At 42.7% G+C, this 26,472-nt stretch overlaps 2 protein-coding genes across 2 annotated transcripts; one reads left to right on the top strand and one right to left on the bottom strand.

The window, feature by feature from the left end:
* Positions 1-3,267: 3,267 nt before the first annotated feature.
* Positions 3,268-20,165, top strand: Taf5 (TATA-box binding protein associated factor 5). The gene is given in 12 exon segments (XM_027407091.2): positions 3,268-3,481; positions 3,483-3,864; positions 6,382-6,619; positions 9,855-10,170; positions 11,022-11,185; positions 11,283-11,418; positions 13,073-13,193; positions 14,820-14,949; positions 16,849-17,013; positions 18,471-18,648; positions 18,807-18,984; positions 19,134-20,165. Coding segments are annotated over 12 exon segments (2,415 nt in total). The 5' UTR covers positions 3,268-3,292; the 3' UTR covers positions 19,352-20,165.
* Atp5md (ATP synthase membrane subunit DAPIT) lies at positions 20,155-26,464 on the bottom strand. Its single transcript, XM_027407095.2, has 4 exons — positions 26,323-26,464; positions 22,164-22,259; positions 21,993-22,085; positions 20,155-20,263 (listed from the first exon to the last, which is right to left on the bottom strand). Exons 2-3 carry the CDS (start codon positions 22,248-22,250, stop codon positions 21,996-21,998), a joined length of 177 nt encoding a protein of 58 aa, XP_027262896.1. The 5' UTR covers positions 22,251-22,259; positions 26,323-26,464; the 3' UTR covers positions 20,155-20,263; positions 21,993-21,995.
* Between the last annotated feature and the right edge of the window lie 8 nt (positions 26,465-26,472).

The following is a 26,472-nucleotide window of genomic DNA, read 5'->3' as shown; positions in this document are numbered from 1 at the left end:
AATATATACGTATGAACATGTACGCAGACATGTCCCACCACCACCACCAAGAAATAAAGGGCTGAGCAAGTGGCTCAGTGGTGAAGTCTCCTGGCTTGTGCAAGGCCTAGGTTCAATCTCTAGTACTGGAGGGAAAAAATGTTAGAGGCAAAAAGAGGCACCCATAAGAGAGCAGGGAGAAGATCCAGGGTTTTCCTTGATTTTGTTTTTCCACTTTCACCCACAACAGCACACAAGCCAATTCACAGGACAGTGGAGGGCATGATAGCAGGAGCCAGGCATGCATCTCAAACTTGCCGGGGGGGGGGGGGTGTTAATGCTTGCTATCAGACAAGATGGTTTTAAGAAAAAGGGATGGAGTGAATCTTCACTGTGTTTTGTTTTGTTTTTATAGAAAGCTACATGGGGGAGGAGATGGTATTTGCCACTCTTCCTTAGAAGGGTTCCCAGTGCCCACACAGAGGCTATAACCATCTGTAACTCTAGGTCTGGAGATCCAATGCTAAATTTGGCCTCCAAAGGCACTACAGACATACATTCAGGCAAAACACTTATATACCTCAGTGGTCATTAACTGTTAACAGTGTACAAGTCCTCAGGAAAGTGGGGGTAATGACCCCCCCCCACACACACTTCCCATGATAAGGTGTTAAGAAGCTGGGTCCCCTGTCTATCTTCTGTAGGTATTCATAGCTGCTGTGAGGTCAAGAGTGGATATTCATGCCATGCCCAGCAGTCTGCATAGCCCCTTCTTGAGCCGAGGGTTTATGAGCGGGGGAGGAAGTCTCCAAACCAGTTGTTAGCTTGATTACTCTATGTCCTGCAACTGAGGCATGTGGAGTCTTCAGTGGCAGGATTTCACTTCTAATTCTGGTGGCAACCAACTGGAGTAACAATCGCCAATATTGTTTTATTCTTCTTGGAACTTTTCTGGCTTCTCTCAGCCTCTTTTACCAACAAGCAAGGTAAAGGTGTTTTTAAATGGAGTATGTGCTCAGCAAAAGTTACAATGTAGCTGGAAACAAATATGATATTGAGCATGTGTGGGAATTGGCTGCTGGACACTCATGGGCTAAGAGGGCACAGAAATGGGCAGAACTGTAGGAATAGCAAAAATCCTGTGTGTACCTTTGTGTGTGTAACAGCCGCTCAAAATGGCAGAGCTGTGGTTCCAAGGGGGCCATGCTTGAAGAAAGTCTTCTGTCCCTGCCTCCCCTATCTTTCTCTGGGAAGATGTTTAGAGACAGACCACAGGAAGATTTCTGAATTGTGCATTTCTTCATTCGTGTGCAGGCTCCAGTGAGTGTGTGCTTGTGTGTGCATGGGGAGCTGGTAACTATAAGGTCATGAGGCTCAAATAGGAACACCAGAGAATTATCCAAAGAAACTGAAAATTCATGGAGAAATATAATGAAATAGGAATAGGAATTCAACTCCAATTGAAGCCAAAAACTGAACTAGATGCATTAGAATAAATATATCACATAGAAAAACATGATTTAAATAAGATAACCTGTAACAGGCCCCAAGATCTTAGCATAACTGACTCCATGGTGGAAGTAACCATTTAGGCCATAAAACTCAGCACACAGACAGTACCACCAGCCAAAACAAAAACAAATGCCTAATCCATCAGAGTACATAGTTCTGGGAGAGTCTCTAAATGGACTCACCTTGCTTCTGGCCAATTGTTCTTGTTAACTGAAGTGTGTCAACCCAGGATATGGCCTTTATGCTTAAAAGCTCATCCCCAGAAACTCAGTGCTACACTGGGATCCTGAGCATCCAGTGTAGTCAGTAGCTAGCTAATAGATTTTCTATTGACTTGTAGTCATGTCTTCTCTGGGTGGATACCCCATTTACAAACCCACATCCTTTTATTGTTGTTGCTTTTTGTTTCTTGAGACAGGGTTTCTCTGTGTAGCCCTGGCTGTCTTTGAACTCAGAGATCCACCTGCCTCTGCCTCCCAAGTGCTGGGATTAAAGGTGTGTGCCATCACCACGTGTCCTTTTAAAAAAAAAAAATATTGTATTATCATTTATTTTTTACTTTATGGGCCTTAGTGTTTTGCCTGTTGTATCCCCTCAAACTGGATTTACAGCCAGTGTGTGAGTGTTGGTAATTGATCCTGGGTCCTCTGGAAGAGCAGCTGAGCCATCTTTCCAGTCCCAAACCCATATTCATTATTTTTTTAAAAGATTTATTATGTATACAGTGTTCTGCCTATATGTCTGCCTGCAGGCTAGAAGAGAGCACCAGATCTCATTACAGATGGTTGTGAGCCACCATATATATGGTTGCTGGAAATTGAATTCAGGACCTCTGGAAGAACAGCCAGTGCTCTTAGCTGCTGAGCCATGTCTATAGCCCAACCCCATATTCTTAAAGAGGACAGAACAGGCAGGCATGGTGATGCACACCTTTAATTCTGCACTCAGGAGGCAGAGGCAAGTGGCTCTCTCTGAGTTCGAGGCCAGCCTGGTCTACAAAGGAAGTTCAAGAACAACTAGGGTTGTCACAGAGAGAACCCCTATCTTGAAAGAACAAACCACCTGTTGGTGGTTTTTGTTGTTGCTTTGGGGACAGGATCTCCCTGTGTAGCCGCGGCTGATCTAGAACTTGCTATGGCTACCCTGTGGCCTCGATCAGCAGCGATCATCATGTCCCTGCCTTCGCCTTAAATCCATGTTTAAAAACTACATCCGGCTTAAAGGCTTTTATTACAATCACATATACTGTAAAGTTCAAAGGCTAGTTTTTTTTTTTTTTTACAGGAATGAAAACTGAAATAAAAACTAAGCACAATTCAGCTCCCAACATTAGAAAACCTTACCAGTAACTCAGAAACTTCCTTCTTATAAACAGCATGTGCTTTTGAATTAAATACCGGGGCTTGAATCTGGACATCCTTCCTCCGTGTGACTATAGCTCGGTATTTAACCTCTCTGGGCTTTGGCTAAGCCGTGTATAAAGACTCCGGGGTTAGCGCCTTCTAAAGCTGTTGGATTAAAAGAGCTCGTATAATGTGAAACGTGTGTGTCAATGCCTGAATACAGCCCGCGCGCCCGCGCGCTCGCCCGCAATAAACGGTAGCCACCAGGCACCGTCGCAGAGCCGGTGAGCGACTCCCACTTCCTGAGTCCAAGTCGCCCGAGCTCATGCCTTTTCTCCTCCTTAGCTCCTCCTCCTGCCGTAAAGGGTCTGCCCCAGATGTCGCGAAACGCGCTGCCCCGCCCTCCATGTGGCGAAAACGCAGTCACGCTTGACGGCGCGAGGTGGCTCAGCCGCAAGATGGCGGCGCTGGCGGAGGAGCAGACGGAGGTGGCGGTCAAGCTAGAGCCTGAGGGACCGCCGACGCTGCTACCTCCGCAGGCCGGCGACGGCGCAGGCGAGGGGAGCGGCGGCACTCCCAACAACGGCCCCAACGGCGGCGGCGGGAATGTGGCGGCGGCGGCGGCGGTGGCGGGCGGGCGGCGGGCGGGATGGCGGGACCCCTAAGCCTGTGGTGGCTGTCTCCGCCGCTGCCCCGGCGGGGGCGGCCCCGGCGCCCGCCGCTCCCACGGACGCCGGCGCTCCCCACGACCGGCAGACCCTGCTGGCAGTGCTGCAGTTCCTCCGGCAGAGCAACCTCCGCGAGGCCGAAGAGGCGCTGCGCCGCGAGGCCCGGCTCCTGGAGGAGGCGGTGGCGGGCTCGGGAGCCCCGGGAGAGCTGGACGGGGCCGGCGCGGAGGCGGCTAGCGCGCTGCTCAGCCGGGTCACCGCTTCAGTCCCCGGCTCCGCCGCCGCTGACCCTCCGGGCACCGGCGCTCCGGGGGCCGCGGTGTTCTCCGCTTCAGCCTCGGGTCCTGCGGCGCCAGGAAAAGGTGAATCGCGGGGTCCCGGGAAAGCAGCGCCGGCGTGAAGGGGAGCTAGCCGGGAAGGCGAGGCTGGCAGGCCTGCACCTCTGCGGGCTTGTTTTGAATTTCCTGGGCCCGCCTCTAGGGCCACATGCCCGCCCCTTTCTCCACGGCGCCGGCTGCGCAGTCAAACCCTCTTCTGAGCTGTCAGTTCCAGCCAGAGGCTGAGCGCCGCTGAGGAGCCGAGGGGAGGTGCCGGCCACCCGGGCTCGACAGAAGCGAGGACCTTGGGGTTTCGGTGCTTTTACTCTTACTTAGATCCATGAGCCTTGGATACGTTAGCACGAACACGAATACAGTGCTGTCCCACTGCCGTAGGCTGACTGCAAGTACTTTCTATATCTTGGGTTTTCACAGCTCCACAGTTCGCGTCTCTCCTTTTGAGACGAGAAAACGGACTTGTTGAGCAAAGCTGGAAGGCTTGCTTTGGACCACACATCCAGAGTGATGGTAGTCAGTGTTTCTCAGAAGGTGGCTAAGTGGTGTTAAGTGTTTTGGAGGATGCGAATTCCTGAGCATCACTTCAGGCGCCAGCTCTTTAGGGGTGCAGTCTGGGAACCTGCCATAAGGAGCATTGGTGTATACTAACCTTTGACAACCCTAACTTTACGGGTGGCTGTGGAGCAGACCTTTTTGTCTCTTTGCTTTCCCTTGTGTGATGTCAGTTAAAGGCATGTTTTCCTAGTTTTTTTTTTTATTTTTACGTTAATATGAGACTAAGATGTAATGTGTAAAATGCTCAGTACTGAAAAAGTTTAGGCCCTGAATCCAGTCCTGAGAACTCATCTCCACCTTCCTCCCAAAAACTGTTCACCGTGAAACTCACTCTTGCAGTGTGGTTCATCAGGTGAAGGCACCATGCCTGACCATTCGAGTTGGGTTCACAGAACCCACGTGGTGGAAGGAGAGACCCAGCTACCTAAAAGTTGTCTTCCAAACACACTGAATTTAAAAAATTTAAACTCGGCCTGGCCGTGGTGGCTCAAGACTTTAATCCCAGCACTTGGGAGGCAGAGCGAGTTGCAGGACAGCTTCCAAAGCTATAGAGAAACCCTGCTTGAAAAACAAACAAAAAATTTCAACTCACACCTAGTATAAGTTCTCAAAGGAGATCAGTAAGTATTAAGTTATCCAGTTTATTGGTACTAGACAAATTAATCTGTCTGTGAGAGCATTGCCAGACATGAAGTTTCAACACATGACACTGTTATTTATGTCTATAAATAGAAATGTGTCATGTTTATAATGCCAGCACGTGGGATGCTGAGGCAGGAGAATTACTGTGAGATTAAAGCCAACCTATACTTAAGTATAGTTATGGGAGAAGAAAGTGATAAGTAAAAAATGTGTAGAAAATGTAACTGAGAAAGAGGATCTTTTCTGTATGCTACATTTTGTGAATATATTGTAACATGAATTATATTTTTATTATGTTATTTTTCCAATATCTCTCATGACTTATTTTTTAGATCATACTCGAGAAACAAAGGAGGATAAGAGACCATGAGAGTGACTACAAAATTATAACTTTAATTATAATTTTTGCAGTAAAGAGTATGTATAACCACTAAAAAACACATAAAAGAGTATAACACTGTAATTGTAGTTTACCAAAATTTCCACCATCCAAACTCTGATTTGATTGAAAATATCATTATTGTTTTGTTATATTACAAATAAGTATGCAGCCTTTCTACCTTGAAATGATTGGTTAAGTAATTGCCTTAAGCATATACGACTGAGTTATATTCTGGAGCCATAAGAAATGTCCCTCTTTTCCTTATATGAGGTGATTGGTGTTTGAGTATAAAGATACCACAGGGTTAGATCTATTACAGGGGTGACATACAAAGCACTCGAGTGTGGTGTATGCCATTTGTACAGAGAAGATTAACATAATTGTTTGTTTTGCACATTTATTTATTTATTGGTGGTGTTGGGGGTTGAACCTAGGGCCTTGTGCTTGCTATGCAAGTCCTGTCCACTTAGCCCCAATACTAAACCTGCATGTACACTTTGTCTTTAAAATTAGGCAGTTCCAGGAAAAATATTGACTGTTCTTGTCATTGATTTAAAAATGTAAGATATAGTCAAACTAAAGGGCTTTTGGCTTGGGTAACTCATTGTGGGCTAGCAAGATGGCTTAGCAGGTAAGGATGCTTACTACCAAGCCTGACAAATTTAGGTGAACCCCTGAAGCCTCCGATATGGAAGGAGAGAACTGACTACTGTAATTCGTCCTCTGATCTCCACTTGAGCACAATGGCTTGTCTCCCCTGAGCCCCATACACAGTCTCACACATATACACAGAATAAACAAATGTTATACAAAATTTAAAAAAGTATATGATTGTGTTGGGGAAGAGAGGTTGAGAGGAAAGGGACAAACGAGCAAAAGCACTCCTGTGAGCCCTGCAGACCCCACATTCACTTGGTGCATTTTACATCATTTTCTTAAAAGTTGTCGTTCATTTTTTTAAACAGTTGGAAGTGTAGCTGTGGAAGACCAGCCAGATGTCAGTGCTGTCTTGTCTGCCTACAACCAACAAGGAGACCCTACAATGTATGAAGAATACTATAGTGGACTGAAACACTTCATTGAATGTTCTCTGGACTGCCATCGAGCAGAATTATCCCAACTCTTTTATCCTCTGTTTGTACACATGTACTTGGAGCTAGTTTATAATCAACATGAAAATGAAGCAAAATCATTCTTTGAGAAGTATGTGAATTTTAACATTTTATTTATCTATATATGTATGTATACACACACATCTGTAACCACACAAATGTAAGATTATAAAGCAAAAGGTACACAAGGTAGGAGATGTACCTTGGACAACACGAACCTAACATGGGGGTAGGGGGATTGATCTCCCCGAGGAAGCCAGACTTGAAGTGAGGTCTGAAGAAGGACTAGGAATTAGCCAGATGAAGAGAAAAACATATCTGGAAGGTCTTTCGGGGGAGGGATCATGGTAGTTACAGAGGCTAAAAGAAATTCAGGAGCTGGAGCAGGGAATGGTGGGGTGTATGGTATAACATTAGCTGGGAAATTGGTTGTGACCTGGAACAACAGGCAAGTTATTGCACTGTGTTCAGGATCTTTGTCATAGGAATAATAGGGACTTGTATTGGATTAAATCTGATTGACAATCACTGAAAACTTGATATAAATACAACTTTATCTAAGAGCAATATAGCAAACTGTGTTAGGATTATATTAGACTTAAAATGACTGCCAGCCCAAACAATGAAAGTTTGATTTTCTCGTAAGGTAGGAAGTTTATGGCTAATAGGTGAATCCGATCATCATCCTCAGTTTATCATCCTTGTCATGTAATTTCCATGTGCGACACAAGAAGACCCTCTAGCCATTAGCCATCCTAACAGTGCTCTAGTCAGCAAGGAGGCACACAGTCCTGGAAGGTGCACACACACTTCTTTTTCTTACTTGGCAGTCAATGACCAGGCCTGGTTATAAATGTAGGAAATGCAGTCTTTCCTTAGGTGTCTCTTCCCAGCTAATAGGTGTTTTGTTATGGAGGAAGACAGGAAAAATGAGCATTTGGGGACAGTAAGGCATCTCTGCTACAGACATCATTAGAGGGTAATTTCTTCATCAATTGCCTTTTTTGTTGTTTTTTTCTTAAGACAGGATCTTACTACATAGACCTACCTGGCCTGGAACTTACTGTGTAGATGAGGCTGGCCTCATACTGGCAGAGATCTGCTCGCTTCTCCCCTTTGAGTGCTAGGATTATAGGGCATGGTCCACCCCACCCCAGTCTGAGTGTGCCTCTTTACACGAAGGACCTTTGTGTCAGGAGGCAGACACGGTGAGGGGCAGAGGGCGAGTGCTTGACCGGGGTTATTAAGTGTTTCTTCTTGGGGAGGCAGAGGGGGTAGAGGTCAGGCAGGGTTTCTCTGTGTAGCCCTGGCTATCCTGGCACTCGCTCTGGAGACCAGGCTGGCCTCGAACTCACAGAGATCCACCTGCCTCTGCCTCCCAAGTGCTGGGATTGAAGGTGTGCGCCACTGCCTGACCTTTATTAATTGTTCTTAGTGGTGGTGATACTCCTCCTTCCCTTTGACCATTTGCAAGTATGTCAAGGCATTTTTGTTTGTCGTAATAACTGGTAGGTGAGGCGAGAAGGATAATAATTATTACAGGATGTATAGACAGTTCCACTTAGCAGAGAATTGTCCTGCCTAATATATTAGTAGTATCCTTGTTGCATAGCAAGAGTCTGCTGGTGCAGCTGAGAAGTAGATGAATTCAACACTTGATGGGTTGGATACAAGGTGAAGTGTCACTGTCATTCAGGTTTCTGGTCTGTCATCTGGGTAAGGATGACTTTACTGACAGAAACCCCTAGAAGAGGACAGGTTTTTCAAGTAGAACTAATCTTTAGTTCCAATTCAGATGTTCTTTTGACTAGTTTAAGAATCCGTTAAGAACCAATAACTTTGCCCAGCATAGTGGCACATGCCTTTAATCCTGGCACTTAAGGAGACAAGTGGATCTCTTAGTTTGAGACAAGTCTGGTCTACTGAGTGAGTTCTAGGACAGCCAGAGCTACACAGAGAGACCTTGTCTCAAACAAACAAACAAACAAACAAACACCCCCCCCCCCAAAAAAAAACAAAAACCCAAAAGAACCATTACCTCCAAGATTGGCCAGCCAATCTTGGTCACATTGGTCACATTGTCTCTATAATGTGACCCCTGTTTCTCCCCATATAAAAGCTGAGAGGAGAGGAGGAACTAAAGCCATACTTTGGTTTGAGGAGTGCCAACACTTAACAACCAAGTATAACATATAGAAAAGGAAAGGGTAGAGAAATAGGAAGAAATCCAGGAAGGCGTTGAGTTTGGATGCCAAGGGGGCAGGCAGTGTGAATTGACTGAGGAGGAGCTTTTCAGTGCAAGCAATAGCGCTTGAAGCCAGGACTTGTCCGGTAACAAAGATGATGGTGATGAGGGAACTGCAGAACTCTTAAGCTACAGTATTCATTCATTAAACTCAGATTCCTAATTAAAGCTACAGAAAGCCAAGTACTGTAGCTTAGCGCCCCCCACCCCCAACAAAACTTCTCTTGAATTTCTTTTGCAGTCCTGTTTTCAGTCTCCTGAGATAGCCATCTTCCTATGTAGGAGGCTGGGCTGTCAAGGGTCTGTTTCCATTACAGTCTACTAGGACCCTATACCCAAATGAGGGTACAATAACCCAAGACCCAAAACAAAAGTATATTTAAACTTATAAGTTATAATCAAGGCTGGAGGCTTTATTTAATTGCCTTGGGAATAGTGAAATTATGAAAGTGCTCATTGTTCAATACCAATATTTGTTCTTTAGTATCAATGTTAAAATATTGATGTTTAATGTCTTAATATAGGAAGTAATTGAAATGTTTAGCTTTATGAGAATCCATGTACTGATTATTTCTGAGGCTGTGATAAGTACACTGAAGGCATATTATTTTCTACTTCTGTGTTTGAAATGTTCTATAATAAAAAGTTTTAAAGAGTGGGGTTTTGAGAAAGCGCAAAATTCAGTAAAGTAAGGTTTCTGCCAGTTTTATGTATTACAAAAGGTGATTTTCAAAAGAAATACATACTAGTGGTGTGGGTCTTACATTCCACTCAAATGTTTCATTCACTCTGCTTTATTTCAAAACTTTCTCTGGAAATGTTTATGATACATTTCATTAGAGAAATTGGTCGTTTTAAGGGTGAATTTAGAAACTGAATTATAGTCATTTTAAAATGTATTATTAGTGATCCTACAGCCTAGGTCAGGGTTATTTATATACTTAAATTATTATATTATAAATATATACTAATATTACTATATATTAATTACAGATTATTCTGTGATGGTTAAAAAATGTATGAGGAGAAACATTGTCTTAATGACACACTGAAAAATAACTTTTTAAAATCACTAAAACAGGTTCCATGGAGATCAGGAATGTTATTACCAGGATGACCTACGAGTATTATCTAGTCTTACCAAAAAGGAGCACATGAAAGGGAATGAAACCATGCTGGATTTTCGAACAAGTAAATTTGTTCTTCGTATTTCCCGTGACTCGTACCAACTCTTGAAGCGGCATCTTCAGGAGAAACAGAACAATCAGATATGGAACATAGTTCAGGAGCACCTGTACATTGACATCTTTGATGGGATGCCTCGTAGTAAGCAACAGATAGACGCGATGGTGGGAAGTCTGGCAGGAGAGGCTAAACGAGAAGCAAACAAATCAAAGGTATGGGAGTAACCCTAAGAACTATATAATGCAGACTGAAAATTGTAGGATTCCCATTACATAATTTATACACTCTTCTTATAGCTACCTTGCACTGCTTTTAAAATGTGTTCTGAAGGTTACTAGTGTATGTAAGGGTTTGGGAATGGTTGCATGTAACAGAACCCTAACTACAGCAGTTGAGACAAGCAAGGGTTTTTTGGGGTGGGGGGGTTTCAAAATAGTTCCAAAGTGCTATCTGTGTCCCTTGGCTTCTGGCATCTTTAGAATGTGCCATGCGTGTGTATGTGTGTGTGCCTGCCTGTACACACACACGCACACGCACACACGAACGCACGCACGCACGCACGCACGCCCGCGGGGCTGTATTTATTGTAGCTGAATCCAGGGAAGACTAGGGTGCACAAGGAAAGGTCTGCCAAGACTCTCTTTAAAACCAGAACAACAGGTGGGTTTGTTTGGTTTGTTTGTCTTTTGTTTGTCTTTTGTTTGTTTGGTTTGGTTTTCCCAGACAAGGTTTCTCTGTGTAGCTGTAGCCCTCCCTGTCCTGGTTCTCTCTTTGTATACCAGGCTGGCCTTGAACTCACAGAGATCCACCTGCCTCTGCCTCCTGTGTGCTGGGATTAAAGGCATGTGCCACTACACCCAGCTTGTCTTTGTATTTCTAATTAAAACTATATGCGCTGTATGTATGTATGTATGTATGTATGTATGTATGTATATATGTATCTGTTGGTTAGAATTATGTTACATGGTCATTTGTAGTTGCACTAGAGCCTGAAAAGAAATGATTTAACCAAACACATTGAAGAAAAGTTAATTTTAAAAATGTTGATTCTTTGGATTTGTAGGTATTTTTTGGCTTATTAAAAGAACCAGAAATTGAGGTGCCTTTGGATGATGAGGATGAAGAAGGAGAAAATGAAGAAGGAAAACCTAAAAAGAAGAAGCCTAAAAAGGATAGCATTGGATCTAAAAGCAAAAAACAAGATCCCAATGCCCCACCGCAAAACAGGTGAGGAAGAAACTTATATGGAGGGGAAAGCTATGTTGCAGAGGGCTGAAGTTTATTAATATTCAAAGAGTGACTCTTAGTCTGTTTTCTCTTACAGAATTCCTCTTCCTGAGTTGAAAGATTCAGACAAACTGGACAAAATAATGAATATGAAAGAGACCACCAAACGAGTTCGCCTTGGGCCAGACTGTTTACCTTCCATTTGTTTTTATACATTCCTTAATGCTTACCAGGTTAGTAAAATAATTGGATAGGTTTTTCTAGAAGATTCAGATAAAATGGTGATTTACCATTGAGAGAAAGTCACTAAAATGGAATTTTATTATTTAATTTAAAAACAAAGGAAAGCCAGTGTGGTAGTGTATGCCTTTGATCCCAGCATTTGAGACTGAGTCAGGTGGGTCTCTGAGTTGGAGGGCAGCTTGGTTTGCATAAAAAAAAAAAAAAAAAAAGGAGAAATGATATTGGCCAGAATTGCTAGACGTCTTCTGAATTTAAAAGCCTTTAGCAGTTTGCAAGAGTCAGAATCTTGCTTATACTTGACCCTTGATGATTGACTCGAGTTCTAACCTTTGGGGAAGCTCATCTGGTTCATCCCTTGATCTTGGGTTAAGTATTAATATAAAGTTGGCGTTTTTAATTAATTCTAAATGTCTTTGTTGATGTCTTATAATGGACTACTGAGGATGTATCTAGTAAAGTACAAAAGGTATTAGCATTTACTTCCTATTATGTACTCCAAATTCAGAGTGCAAAAAACGAGTGATAACATGCTCTTCATGTTTGTGCCTTCAGACAGAGGTTTTGTTGTTGTTGTTGTTGTTGTTGTTTTCTTTTTTTCTTTTTTGGTTTTCAAGGAAGGGATTCTCTGTAGCTTTGGAGGCTATCTTGGAACTTTCTCTATAGACCAGGCTGGCCTCAAGCTTACAGAGATCCACCTGCCTCTGCCTCCCAAGTGCTGGGATTAAAGGTGTGAGCCACCACTGCCCAGCTCAGATAGTGAGTTTTTGTTTTTGTTTTTTTTTTTTTAATTTATTTATTTTATGTGCATTGATTGGTGTTTTGCCATAGGTGTCAGGTCCTCTGGAACTGGAGTTACAGACAGTTGTGGGTGCCATGTGGGTGCTGGGAATTGAACTCAGGATCTCTGGAAGAGCAGTCAGTGCTCTTAACCTCTGAGCCATCTTTCCATCCCTCGGATAGTGAGTTTTATTGGAGAATGTTATAGTTGGAATTTTCTTTGGGCCACAAACCAGCTCTCAAATAAAGACACAGAGACTTACTACTAATTATTAATGCTTGACCTTAGCTTAGGTGTGTCCCATTAGCTCTTTTTATTTAATTTAACCTGTTTCTATTTATCTATGTTTTGCCTTGGGGCTTTTTACCCTTTCATTCTGTATCTACTTCCTGATTTCTCCCTGTCTGTCTGTCTGTCTGTCTGTCTGGCCCCTGCCCCCTCCCCAGCCTAAATTCCTCCTCCTACTTACTCTCCCTGCTGAGAAGTCTCACCTATACCTCCTCTCTCTCTATTGGCTGTTCAGCTTTTTATTAGACCAATCAGGTGCCTTAGGCAGGCAAGATAAAACAGCAACACATCTTTACATAGTTAAATAATATTCTGCAACATAAACAAAGGCAACACATCTTTACATAGTTAAAGCAATGTTCCACCACAGAATGTGACATACTTACTTTAGTTCTGTGAGCTTTGAGAATTTCATCCATGAGCACCGCTTGTGTCTCTCAGCTGCTCCCATGTTCCCACAGAGCCATCTCTTCTCTTATATATGTGTATAGTTGTATATGTAGGTGTGCATTTAACTTTGCTTTTATATGCATATGTTCAGATACCATTTTTTTTTTTTTTTTTTTTTTTACTCTCAGGGCCTCACTGCAGTGGATGTCACAGATGATTCCAGTCTGATCGCTGGAGGTTTTGCAGATTCTACTGTCAGAGTGTGGTCTGTGACACCCAAAAAGCTTCGTAGTGTCAAACAAGCATCAGGTAAATGAGATGTCTTATCGGTGTAAATTTGAAATTAGTCTATACCAGTTTGATTCCATGAAATGTAGACAGGAAGTTGTGATCTTTACAGAATTGATTTCACTTGAATTCAAGGGTAACAGTCCCAGCTGTGCCTGGTGGTAGAGGCCTGTGATTACAGACTACTTAGGAGCACGAAAAAGGAGGATTGAGAATTCCAGAATGGGGCAGGTGAGATGGCTCATCAGGACAGGGCTTGCTGCTGAGCCTGATGATCTACCTGACTTTGATTCCTGGAACCCACATGAGGGACAGAACTGCCTCCCAAAAGTTGTCCTCTGACCTCCCGACATGTGCTAGGCATGCTTGCACCCACATAATCAAAGACATTAAATACTTTAAAATGAAAGCAACTGAGCTCAAGGACTGCCTGGACAGCAGAGAGAATTCAAGGCCACCCTGCAAAACTTTAACTGTCTTAATTAAACACCAGACCAAGATAACATTTCCAATAATTAAAGAGCCATTGGGGGTGGCAATGATTAGTTGGTTGACCCTCAGTTCTCTCATGTGCAAAATAAAGGGATTAGGTTAGACAACTCTTTTGGGGGGTAGTGAAATTTCAACACATGGTTTCTCTGTGTAGCCCTGGCTGTTCTGGAACTCACTCTGTAGACCAGGCTGGCCTCAAACTCAGACCAACCTGCCTCTGCTTCCCAGAGTGCTGAGATTAAAGGTGTAGGCCACCACGGCCTGGCTTTAAGATTTGTCTTTATTTTTTTATGTGTATAAATGTTTTGTCTGTATGTAGGTCTGTGTACCACATGTGTGCCTGGTGCCTGAGGAGTTGATGAACCTCTATGTGAGTTCTGGGAATCAAACCTGAGTCCTTCACAAGAACAATAAATGCTCTTACTCACTGAGTCAACTCTCTAGCCCTTGTCAGACAACTCTTTAAAGTGAAAACTATAGTATCTGATGATTATTTCTTTGTAAATTTTAAGAAAATCTTAGTGAGGGCTGGGAGGGCCCTGCAAGTTGTCCTTATACCCAAGGGCTGAGGCAGAAGGATCACTCTAAGTTCAAAGCAGACTGAGCTACATAGTCTCAAACATCAAAACGAGGGGCTGGATAGACGATGTGTCAGGGGCTGAAAGCACTGACTTGTTGCAGAGGACCTGGTTAGATTCCCACTCCCACAGTGACTCACAAGCAGCTGTCACGCTAGCTCTGCATGCGTGTGGTGCATTCGTCTTTGTGCAGGCACACTCTGATACACATAAAATCAGTTCATCAGAACGAAAACAAAAAGGCAGAGAAAAACAAAGACCCAAACCTCTAATAAGGTCAGGGTTTTTAAAAGCTTTTTGTTGTTTTACTTAAACAATACATTTAAATTGTTTTAGGGTTTTTATGAAGCGTAGCATAGTAGGCAAACCAAAGAATCAGTCATGGTTCTCATGCTGAGTAACCATGTGGTCTAGCAGATTATTAACTATTTGAAGGCTCATTTTATTCTGTACAAGAGGATGTGTCACTGACTTTAAGAGGCCTTAGCATAGTGGTTATTGGAAGAAATGTTGAAATGTTAGTTCTGAGCTGTGTTTTAATGAACAAACCTAAAATAATATTTCTGGACCTTTTTAGATCTTAGTCTTATAGACAAAGAATCAGATGATGTCTTGGAAAGAATCATGGATGAGAAAACTGCGAGTGAGTTGAAGATTTTGTATGGTCACAGTGGGCCTGTCTATGGAGCCAGCTTCAGTCCCGACAGGTAAAATACAAACAAAACTAAATACTGATAAACAGTAGTGAGACTTAAAAGCTAACTGCTGGAAATAAAATGCAAATGCCTAGACACTTTTCAGAAAAATAGGATTGCCTGTAGTTCAGTATCTTTTAGAATCTTATCATTTGCTAATTTATCTTGGGGTACTGGTATTTTTTATTTTTTTTATTTTAATTAGAAAGAAAATTATTTTACATGTCAATCCCAGGTCCCTTTCCCTCCCTCCTCCCCCCCCCCCAACTAACACCCTACCTATCCCATACCCCTTCTGCTCCCAAGGGATGGTGAGGCCTTCCATGGGGGGGGTCTTCAATGTCTTATTCTTTGGGATAGGGCCTAGGCCAACCCCCTGGGGTACTGGTATATAAAATAACAATTAAGTATATACTAAATTTACAGAACCAAGATGCACATTCAGGGCTCACTGGTTTCAAATTTTAGCTTTATCTTTGAATAACCCTCTAATAGAGGTTGGATTCCTTGAGTTCTTGTGGCACTTTGTAAAATTTAACACAAATTCCTCAGGCTAATGGCATTAATAGTTTCAGCTGAAGCATTAGCTTTCCATAATGGAAAAAAATGAAGAAAGCTGGGTGTGGTGGTAAGTGCCTGTGATCCCAGCTACGGAGGCTAAGGCAAGAGGATGGTGGTTCAAGGTCAGCTGGCCAACATAGCCAGACCATGTTTTGAAATAACAGCACCATTAGTGTTTAGGTATTTCTTGATTTTCATTTCTAACTTTCTGCAAAAATGACTGGGAGAGGGTATTTTCCCCCATATTATCGTATGTATTCTACTTGGATAGATAGTGGTTTTCATCCCCCAAAGTTCTCATTGTATTTGTGAATCTTGAGAATTAAAAAAAATATTTAATAGAATTTAGCCAGATGGTACATTTGGCTTGGAGATGTCTGATTTCAGGGAAAACAGTTGGCTTTTGTATTTATTCCTGAAAAAGGTGGAACATTAACATTCTGCATGTGAGTAGAGTCTGGTGGAGCTCTAGGCATGTACTCTGCTGAGCTACACCCCACTCCTTTTTTTTTTTTTTTTTTTTTTTTAATATACCCCATGCAGATAGGAAATAATATCCAAAATTGATACACCTTGCTTAGACTGTCTGGGTAACCATAATTTTTATTATTCTCAATATTTTTTTGGTGTTCTGAAACAGGGTCTCATGCTATTCACCAGACTGGCCTTGAATATGCAGCAAGCCAACCTCCTTAATCTTCCAAATTCTGAGATTACACATATGAGCCATCACAGTATTTACTATTTTTCTCTTTTCTAAAGTACTGTGAGCCCCCCCCCATAATCGCTAACATTTTTTAATAATTAGCTTTATACAGTAGGTGTTCAGGATATGACACCTGTATAGTATTTCATTTTAACATTAATACTTTTAGCTCTTGGTATGTACCGTGAGTTCTAAGTATAAACAAAGAGGTGGGGATGAGATGGCTCAGTGGTAAAGTGCTTGTCATGCAAGGGTGAAGACAGATTTTGGATCTCCAGCACCCACATAAATGCTGGACTGGCATGGCAGCCCTCCTGTAATCCCAGTATTCTGGAGCTGGAGATGGGATCTGTGGAGAAATCTGACAAGCTCTGGGTTCATCTGGGAGATTGCTCAAGGAAGACACCATGCATACCTCATACCACACACACAGGTGAGGGGGTTCAGTGGTAGAATTCTGGCCTGTCATGTGCAAGGCCCTAGGTTCAGTCCTCAGCACTGTGTGTGCATTTCCATGTGCATGTGTATACACACACTGAGATATGCCTAGGTGTGTGTCATTTGCTAAAGTGTGACAGTGAGAAGAAACTTGGACAAGTAACCAAGTTATTCTGGAAACCAAACGTATCCCCTCCTCTCCTCAGGAACTATCTGCTCTCCTCTTCAGAGGATGGAACTGTCAGACTCTGGAGCCTTCAGACGTTTACTTGCTTGGTGGGATATAAAGGACACAACTACCCAGTATGGGACACCCAGTTTTCTCCGTACGGATATTATTTTGTGTCAGGAGGCCATGACCGAGTAGCTCGGTAAGAACACTGTGATCTAATGGGGTTTACTCACTGAACATAACTGTTTCTTTTTTCTTTTTTTTTGTTTTTTGGTTTTTCGAGACAGGGTTTCTCTGTGGTTTTGGAGGCTGTCCTGGAACTAGCTCTTGTCGACCAGGCTGGTCTTGAACTCACAGAGATCTACCTGCCTGTGCCTCCCGAGAGCTGGGATTAAAGGCCTGCACCACCAACACCCGGCTCATAACTGTTTCTTGTTGGGAATACGAAGTCCAGAAAACCTCATTTTCATACTGTTCAGGATTAAGCTGTAGTTTGAAATGAACACAAGGGAGAACATCACTCTGTCTCTTACTATGTGTACACCAAAGGTCCTGTTTTAATGTAGTTTATAACATGTTCCCCACATGTCAGATGTGCTATTTTCCATTATGTTGTTATCATAAAGTTCCTATCGATGAAATTCTTGCTAGAAACTATGTGGTTGCCCAGACTACAGGAAAGTGGTTTTCTGTGCATTAGGAGTGGGAAGGAAGGTGAGTATACAGAGAATGGTAGAATTTACATGCCGGCTGAAGAGATGGCTCAGAGGTGAGAGCACTGACTGCTCTTCCCTTCCCAGCACCAGAATGGCAGCTCACAGCTGTCTATAACTTCAGTTTCAGAGGGGTCTGACGCCCTCATGCATGCAGGCAAAACACCAATGCACATGAAATAAAAATACATTATTTTAAGCTGGGTGGTAGTGGTATACACCTTTAATCCCAGCACTAGGGAGGCAGAGGCAGGAGTGTATCTCTGTGAGTTTGAGGCCAGCTTGGATTATAATGAGTTCTAGGACAGACAGAGCTACACAGAGAAACCCTGTCTCAAAAAGCTAAAAAGACTTTCCATGCCCATAATCCTAGCACCCCAGAATAGGCATAGTGGCACATGCCTATAGTCCTAGCACTTGGAAGGCTAAGGTAGGGTGATCTTGAGTTCAAGACCACTGAGTTCCAGGACAGCCAAGGCTATTATATAGTGAGACCCTGTCTTAAAAAAAAAAACAAAACACGCAGGGCAGTGGTGGCGCATTCCTTTAATCCCAGGCCAACTAGGTGGATATCTGTGAGTTTCAGGCCAGCCTGGTCTACAAGAGCTAGTTCCAAACAGCCTCCAAAGCCACAGAGAAACCCTGTCTCAAAAAAGAAAGAAAGAAAGAAAAGAAAGAAAAGAAAGAAAGAAAGAAAGAAAGAAAGAAAGAAAGAAACTACCAGCACTCTGGAATGTGAAGACTGGGCCATGAACTCAAGGACAGCTTGGGCTATGTGAAAAAAAAGCCCAGAAAATGTTAGGCCGGGGCTTACTGTTCTCTTTCCTTCAGTTAGGAGGAACCCATTTGGAATTGACTTTAATCTGTATGTACCAATATTTTGGGTTAAAAGTTATTTCAATTAATTACTATTATTTCTTACTTTCCATTAACTTTAAAAAAGGCTTTGGGCTACAGATCACTATCAGCCTTTAAGGATATTTGCTGGACATCTTGCTGATGTGAATTGCACTAGATTTCACCCAAATTCCAACTATGTTGCTACGGGCTCTGCAGACAGAACTGTACGGCTCTGGGATGTCCTCAATGGTAATTGCGTAAGGATCTTCACTGGACACAAGGTATCTTACACCTGCATTATTCCAGCATACACATATGCTTTCAAAGTCAAAATAGTCATCAGTAGCATGCACACTTTAAAGATAACTTTCATGCTACTAAACTACAATTCTGTCTTGGCCTTTTCAGGTATTCTTAACCTGATTTTGCTCTTTTCTAGGGACCAATTCATTCCTTGACATTTTCTCCCAATGGGAGATTCCTGGCTACAGGAGCAACAGATGGCAGAGTACTTCTTTGGGATATTGGACATGGCTTGATGGTTGGAGAATTAAAAGGCCATACTGATACAGTGTGTTCTCTTAGATTTAGTAGAGATGGTGAAATTTTGGCATCAGGTAAATTATTTTAATGGCTTTGGGGTAAAGGTTTAGTTTCATTAAAAAAAAAAAAAAAAAAAAAAAAAGGGCCAACCACCACCAAAGTATACAGGGAAAATGCCAGACTCTAGATGTGACAGACACTGTTTTCTTTGGCTTTCTTTTAGGTTCAATGGATAATACAGTCCGGTTATGGGACGCCATCAAAGCATTTGAAGATTTAGAGACTGATGACTTTACTACAGCCACGGGGCATATAAATCTACCTGAGAATTCCCAGGAGTTATTATTGGGTACATATATGACCAAATCAACACCAGTTGTACATCTACATTTTACTCGAAGAAACTTGGTTCTAGCTGCAGGAGCTTACAGTCCGCAATAAACCAGCGGTATTAGAGACCTTTTGGAAGCTACTGTTTGGAAAAGGGAGACTTAAAGCAAATACCTCAGTGATTAGTATTTAAGCTACAAAGAATGTTTTTGTCTACATGGATCTGGGAGTATGCTGCTTGGAAAATCTGAACAGGACAGTTCCACGTTTCTATAGCAACCACATTTAACTAATTTCCGTTAGTTGAATAAGAGGTATTATGTTCATGGAGGGGACATTTATGGTGCTTTGGATTGTGTGGAAACTATGCATTTTTCTGTTCAAATGTTATTTTAATTTATTATGTTTAGAAAGGAAAACAATTTGATTTAAGCAATTTATTCTGCTTCAAGATTCAAGAAATATAGTACCATCTTGAGTAGCTAAAGAGTTCTATGAGCATGTGTGTGTCTGCTGTAAAACGAAGTTACTGTATGGCACGCAAACACTGTGTTAAACCACCCACTAACATGCTTTCCTTCACCCATGACTAGTGGAATGTATGGGACTACAGTCCCTAAGATCTATAAGTACCAACCATCCACCGACATCTCAATTCCTACCTTGTAAGTTCTGAGTGCGACCACTCTACAAGCCAGGTGACAAGACTTAGACACCACACTCTATGTCAGCTGACATGGCTACATACGCCCTAGTACACTTGAAGTCAGACAGACATTTCAGTTGCTTACCTCCAGTGCTGAGCCTTGCTTTGAAAAACTAAGAGATTTAGACCAAGTCACTGCCAGTTTTTGCCTTTGTTGGATTTTGTACAGTTTTATATTTTTGATATCTTGTAAATAAAGACAACCAGCTTTTCCAGGTTCATAATTTATTGTACAAATTGAGTATTACATGATGATGAGTTGACATCAGCTTCTTCAGGTATGGGACTTAATAGATGAGGTTAGACATTTCAAAATCCTATAAAAAAGCAAAAACTTTGATACAAATGTGTTCCACTCTACTTTACTCTATTTTTATGACAATCAGTAATTATCACAAATTCCCAAAATAAAATGTAAATTCACCAGATTCTCAAGAGTCAGTAAGTAGGACAGATAGATGAATAGGTAAACTACATGTCTGCTACTTGGTTTTCAAGATAGTTTTTATGGGGACACCACCAGCCTTCATGCAGAAAACTGAGCAAAGTACCCAAAAAGGAATAGGAATGGATTGGACTACACAGTGCCCTAAATTTAGTGGATTTAAGATGGCCAAAGCTTTTAAAAGCAGAACAAAAATAAGAGAGCATTAGATAGAGGTTTACTGACTTCTGGATAGGTAAAAGGGATCAAAGGGGACTGTAGGAAAACCTTAAAGGGGTTTATTCAGGGGGAAATGCCAGTATTCTATGAAAATACAAAGCTACCAAAAACCCAGCAAATATTTGCAACTTTATGTGCTAAAGGTTGGTTAGGGTTGGGGCTGCCACTCAGGTGGAGTGATGGCCTAGCATCTGCCAAAGCCCTGAGTATGATCCCCAGTACCACAAGTTTCACTTGTATTTCCTTTTTTTAAAGAGTTTTTGTTTTTAGTTATGTGTGTTATGTATGCGAGTCCAGAGAAGGGTTTAAGATGGCCTGGAGTTAGACAGTGTAAGTCACCTGGTATGGGTGCTGGGATTTGAACTCAATTCCTCTGTTCTTAACAGTACTTGATCTTAACTGAGCCACTCTCCAGATTCTAGTTAATCCCCATCCCTGCCTGTAATCCCAAAACTCAGCAAGTTGAGTAATTGCCACAACTGTGAGACCATTTGGGTTATAAGCAAGGCTGTCTCAAAACCTAAACAAACAAAACCCAGCCAAAACTAAATTATATAAGACTCTTATAACTGAGCTGGGGAGACCATAAAGACCTGAGTTTGATCCCAAGAATTTATGGGGGGTAAAAAAAGCCAGATGCAGGCTTCTACCTCTGGCACTCTGACGTAGAGACTGGGAGTTGGGAGTGGGAAGGTAATCAGGGTTAAATGTGTATGCCAGCAGAAATGAGACCTGCCTCAACAAGGCAGAGCGAAGCAACTCCCCAGAGTTGTCCACATACTTCCACATCAGTGTCACGCATGTGAGTGTGCAAGGACAGAAGCTCCCAAAAATAAAACATAGAAGTCATCTAACTGTGTTAAGAGACAAACAGGAAAAAAAGTACTTCAACAAAACCTAAAATGACACGTTTTTTTAAATGCCAATTTAGCCAAAATCGTAGTCTGCACTGGCTGAGGTAAAAGACATACCCTCTTACAAAGCTAGGGGTCTCTTAATTTCAAGCTCAAACCATTTTGTTGTAATACCTTTCTTCGGTGGATTGTCTTGTTTTTGTTTTTTTGAGTTAGAACAGACTCAAAGTCAGTGGTCCTCCTGCTTTACCCTTCCCAGAATTGCAGAGTATGAGACACTACACCCGGCTCCTTTCCTCTCAGTTGTTTCGAGACCATGTCTTGCTATGTAGCACAAGCTGTTCTTCAACTTGCAATCCTCCTGTCCCTGCCCCCAACTGTTTAGTTTACAGGTGTACATATACCCAGCGTTTGCTTTCAGATATGCAATAAAGTTCAGAGTGCTAATAGTTTATTTTTTTATAACACAAGAAAAAAACCTTAACACCAACTGTCTAAGTCACAGACTTTTAAATGGCAATCCCTTACCATTTACGATGCTTTCACAGCTGGGGTTTTTTTAGGCCTTAACTTGAAGTATAAAACCAACAAAGCAATGCCTCCGTATGTGGCCAGTACACACTGAGAAAAAAAAAAGAAAGTTGTCATAATCTCTTTTATTCCAAGATACAACTACTTAAAGATGTAATTAATACTTACATTCATTCTACCTGTGAGAGTGTAAGAGTTGAAATACTTTTTAATACCAGTGAAATGGAATTGGCTATCACTTTCTGCACCAGCCATGACTTCAATCTAAAAAAAAAAAGTAACAAAATATTTATTTGGATGCAGTTCATCAGAAAATAAAATTCTTTCAGTTTCAAAACCTATGTCATCTCCGTGGTTGAGCTGAGACTGCAGCAGTGGAGCTGGTGGGAAAAACCCAGCTAATACAGGACTGCTAATAGAGGCCCTTCACCCACTCTTCTTGTAGACACTCCAGAGAGTTAGGCACTCAGCATAGGAAGAGAAAAGAGCTGTCATTAGTTCTGTCTTCTGACGAAGAACAGCTTAATGCTCCAAATTCTCTATCCATCCTGTATCCATCACTTTTAAGATCAGCTGAAAGTTGAGCTTGTAATGCTTTTCAAGCTTTCTCAGTAGTCAACACCAACTCAACAGACTAACATTCTCACAGTTTTCTTACTATAAACCACTCAGGACTTCCATGGGAGACAGATCATTTACTGATATCAGTCAATGGTGGTTTCCAAACAGATAAAGGAATTGAATGTAAACAATGGAGCCAAAAACTCCTTAAGAAAACTGGCAAATATTTTACTTGTCTTTGGAAAGAGAACTATAAAGTAAGTATAAAATGGAGAGTCAAAGAAAAAAAAAGTAAAAACCAAACCAACATCTAACTACCAAACTAGCATAGATAACTTACAATGTTACAACTGGGTTTTAACACTGTGTGGAGTGTAAAGCTGCTACAACATACATATTTAGTCTCTCTCAAATTATATATACCCTTCTTTCTAGCTGGATCATTTCTTCTCCAATAATTTACCTTACACATACACAGAAATGTTTAATGCTTAATGATTATATGGGGGAAAACCCCTAAAGAACATACAGCTTTTTTTTTTTTTTTTTTTTTTTTTTTTGGGAGACAGGGTTCTTCTGTGTAGTCTTGGCTGTTTTGGACCAGGCTGGCCTCAAACTCAGAGTCTCTGACTCTCAAGTGCTGGGATTAAAGGGTTGTGCTACCACCTAGCTTTATTTCTTTTAATGTGAGAAAATGTACTAAAAAAAAAAAAAAGTGACAACATACTGGTGAAATGTGGGGAAAAGAATCCTTCCACACTGCTGGTAGGAACATGAATTGGTGCAGCCACTGCAAGTAGGCGTGGAAGATTCTCAAAAAATTAAAAACAGAACTACCACATACCCAGTTATTCCACCCGGATATACTTGAAAGACTAATTCAACACACCTCAAAGATCCTTGCATATCTGTGTTTACTGCTAGACTATTCACCATAGCTAAAAACTGAGCCAGCCCGGATGGCTGTCAACAGATGAGTAAATAATGAGTATGTGGTACACATATACAGTTCAGTTTTATTCAGCCATGTAGGGAAAATGAAATTATGATGCAAGTAAGAAGATGGATACAACAGGAAACCATTACATTAAATACGCCAGACTCAAAAGAAATACCCAATGTCTTCTCTTGTACATAGACCATATATATATATATATATAATATTATATATATATATGGGGACCTTGACAAAGGAGGAAAATATCTTAAGGGTGTGGGGAGAGGGAGGAAGAAAGAAGTAATTTAACATATGTGAAAGGAGATGAGGCACTATTTGTCTGGAAGTAGGGAACCATAACGGGTGGGGTGGGGTGGGTGGAGGAGAAAGTGAGTGACAAGGATGAAAAATACAGTAAAATGACACATTGCTGACTTAAGCAGCAGACACAAATTCAGAGAGCCATAGCAGAGTTCAAAATCATTCAAAGTTTTGTATGTATGACTGCCTACCTACAACTGAGCCATAGACCCCAGTGACAACATGGACAAGCTGGTTAACATGCAGGCAAGACTGGAAGAAGCTGGCTTTAGAGGAAATGGAACTTGGAGAGAACAGTAAGGGTATGGTCGCTAGGGAAAATGGCATCCCTTTGTTTAGCAGTCAAAGAAGGGTTCATGCGCAAAGATTACTTCCAGACCTTAATTTTGAACATTTTCAGAATGGTTACTGGAACAGTGAAAGAAATCTAAAAGAAAATCACCATTAAAAAAACCAATAAAACCTTCATAGTCAAGTTTGCCTTTACTAAGCCTACTGAAGTACATTCTTTCCCATTCATTTCATGATACATTTTCTAAAGTCATGAAGTAGATTCTCATGAGAAACCTTACAGAAACTCATTAACTAATTAACACTGTTACGGTGCATACAAGACACTGGAATAAGGATGAATGTATTTCAAAGACAATGAATTCTGACTTCAGAACAAAGAAATGGTATAGGAACTGGGGTCTTAAAGAGGCCTCGCCATAAGCGTAGATAGAGGAAGAATAGTGATGTTGCAGGTCAGGTAACAATGGTATCATTATTATTATCACCATCTGGCTTTTCCAGACAGGGTTTCTCTGTGTAGCCCTGGCTGTCCTGGAACTCACTCTGGAGACCAGGCTGGCATTGAACTCAGAGATCTGCCCACCTCTGCCTCCAGTGCTGTGATTACCCACTACAGGCAAACAATGCTCATATTAAGGCTTATACAGGTCTGCACCTTCCAACAAGCCACATATCGTTCTAGGGCAATGGCCAGGTACCTTTTTGTTAACACATCCCTTTATGGAGTTTTTTAAAAAATTCAGTATGTAGCACCACATGGCCTTGAACTCAGAGAAATCTGCCTGCCAGCTTTGGGACTAAAGGCATAAGCCATTCACTTTTGGCAACAGGAATAAAAGAACTAAAATGTGCTCTCCTTGAAATCACATGCAAGTTTAGAGCCAGACAACAGTGAAAAGATCACCTAAGACTAATACTTGTGAACCTGTGATTTAATATTTTAAAAATTTTAATATCGGCCAGGCATTGGTGGTGCACGCCCTTAATCCCAGCACTCAGGAGGCAGAGGCAGTCAGATCTCTGTGAGTTTGAGACCAGTCTGGTCTACAAGATCGAGTGCCAGGATAGGCTACACAGGAAAACCCGTCTTGAAAAACAAACAAAAACAAAATAAAAAACTACAACAACAAATTTAAATTATCTTTAAACAGCAGCCCGTTAGGAAGTCTAAGCAGATAGGCTTTGCTTCTGTTTCTAAATAACACAATAACCACTCTTAAAAATAACCAAGTCTCCTGGTCTACAAGAGCTAGTTCCAGGACAGCCTCCAAAGCCGTAGTTAAACCCTGCCTAGGAACACCCCCCCCCCAAAAAATAACCATGCCCCTTTCCCTGTGAAATGGTGTTTCATTAAAGGCTTAGATAGGGAGGAGACCAGTTGCCCTTGCTTCGGAATCGGTTCCTGGATACAGCTATTCTCCTGTCTTACAAACACCTATCTGGAGTAGTGAGATGACCAGGTAGGTGAAAGTCAAAGGAAAGACGACCGGGAGGCGCCCAGGGACCACAAGCAACCGCCTTTTGAAGAAGCCCTTCCACTGATTTCTAACGCTGCGGCCCTTTAATACCGTCCCTCCTGTGGTGGTGATCCGCGACCATAAAATGATCTTCGTTGCGACTTCACAACAGTGATCTTGCTAGTTGGAAATCGTCATGTAAATATTTCTGGAGATAAACAACTGTCAAAGGGGTCGTGACCCGCAGGACGAGAACTTGGGGAACACCGGCCCGGGCCTGCAGAACCGCAGGGGCGCTGCAGCCCGCGTTCACTCCGGCTGTGAAAGGGGCCTCCGATCGCAGGCGGCTCCGAGGAAGCGCTCGCCCTGGCCCCGGCCCCGGCCCCGGCCCCGGCCCCGGCCCCACAGGCCCAGACACTCGCACGTAGCCAGAGGTGGGACGAGAGGCCAGAGCTCGCTCCCGACTCTGTCACGGGATGACCTTGGGGAGCTGCAGGTCCCACCCCGATCCACACTGGAAACGGAACCCAGGGCTCCCCGCGAGCCGTGCGAGCCTCGGGGCGCAGGCACCCGGCGTGGCTGAGGCCTCCCCGGGGCACACAGGGCCCCGACCCTCCGCCGCCGCCTTTCCCGGTCCCCACCGTCCCCTCCCGCGAAGCGAACACCTCTCGCCGCGGCGAGCCGGGGGAAGCGGGCAGACTCCAGTCGGCCCCGCGCAGCCCCGTCTCCGGCCCGAGAGCCCTTTCCCACCACCCACCTTAGCCGAAAATACAGATCCCGCCGCCGACGTCCTTCAACAGACCCAGACACCAGCTCGGCCCGACCGGAAGACGCCCCTCCCCCCGCACGCGACGGACTGGCCGCGGCGGCTCGGGCCTCTGCGTTGATTGGCTATAACGCGAAGTCC

Source organism: Cricetulus griseus, chromosome 3, assembly GCF_003668045.3.
Source record: "Cricetulus griseus strain 17A/GY chromosome 3, alternate assembly CriGri-PICRH-1.0, whole genome shotgun sequence".
NCBI classification, from domain to species: Eukaryota; Metazoa; Chordata; class Mammalia; order Rodentia; family Cricetidae; genus Cricetulus; species Cricetulus griseus.
This window is presented reverse-complemented; position numbering and strand designations above follow the sequence as displayed.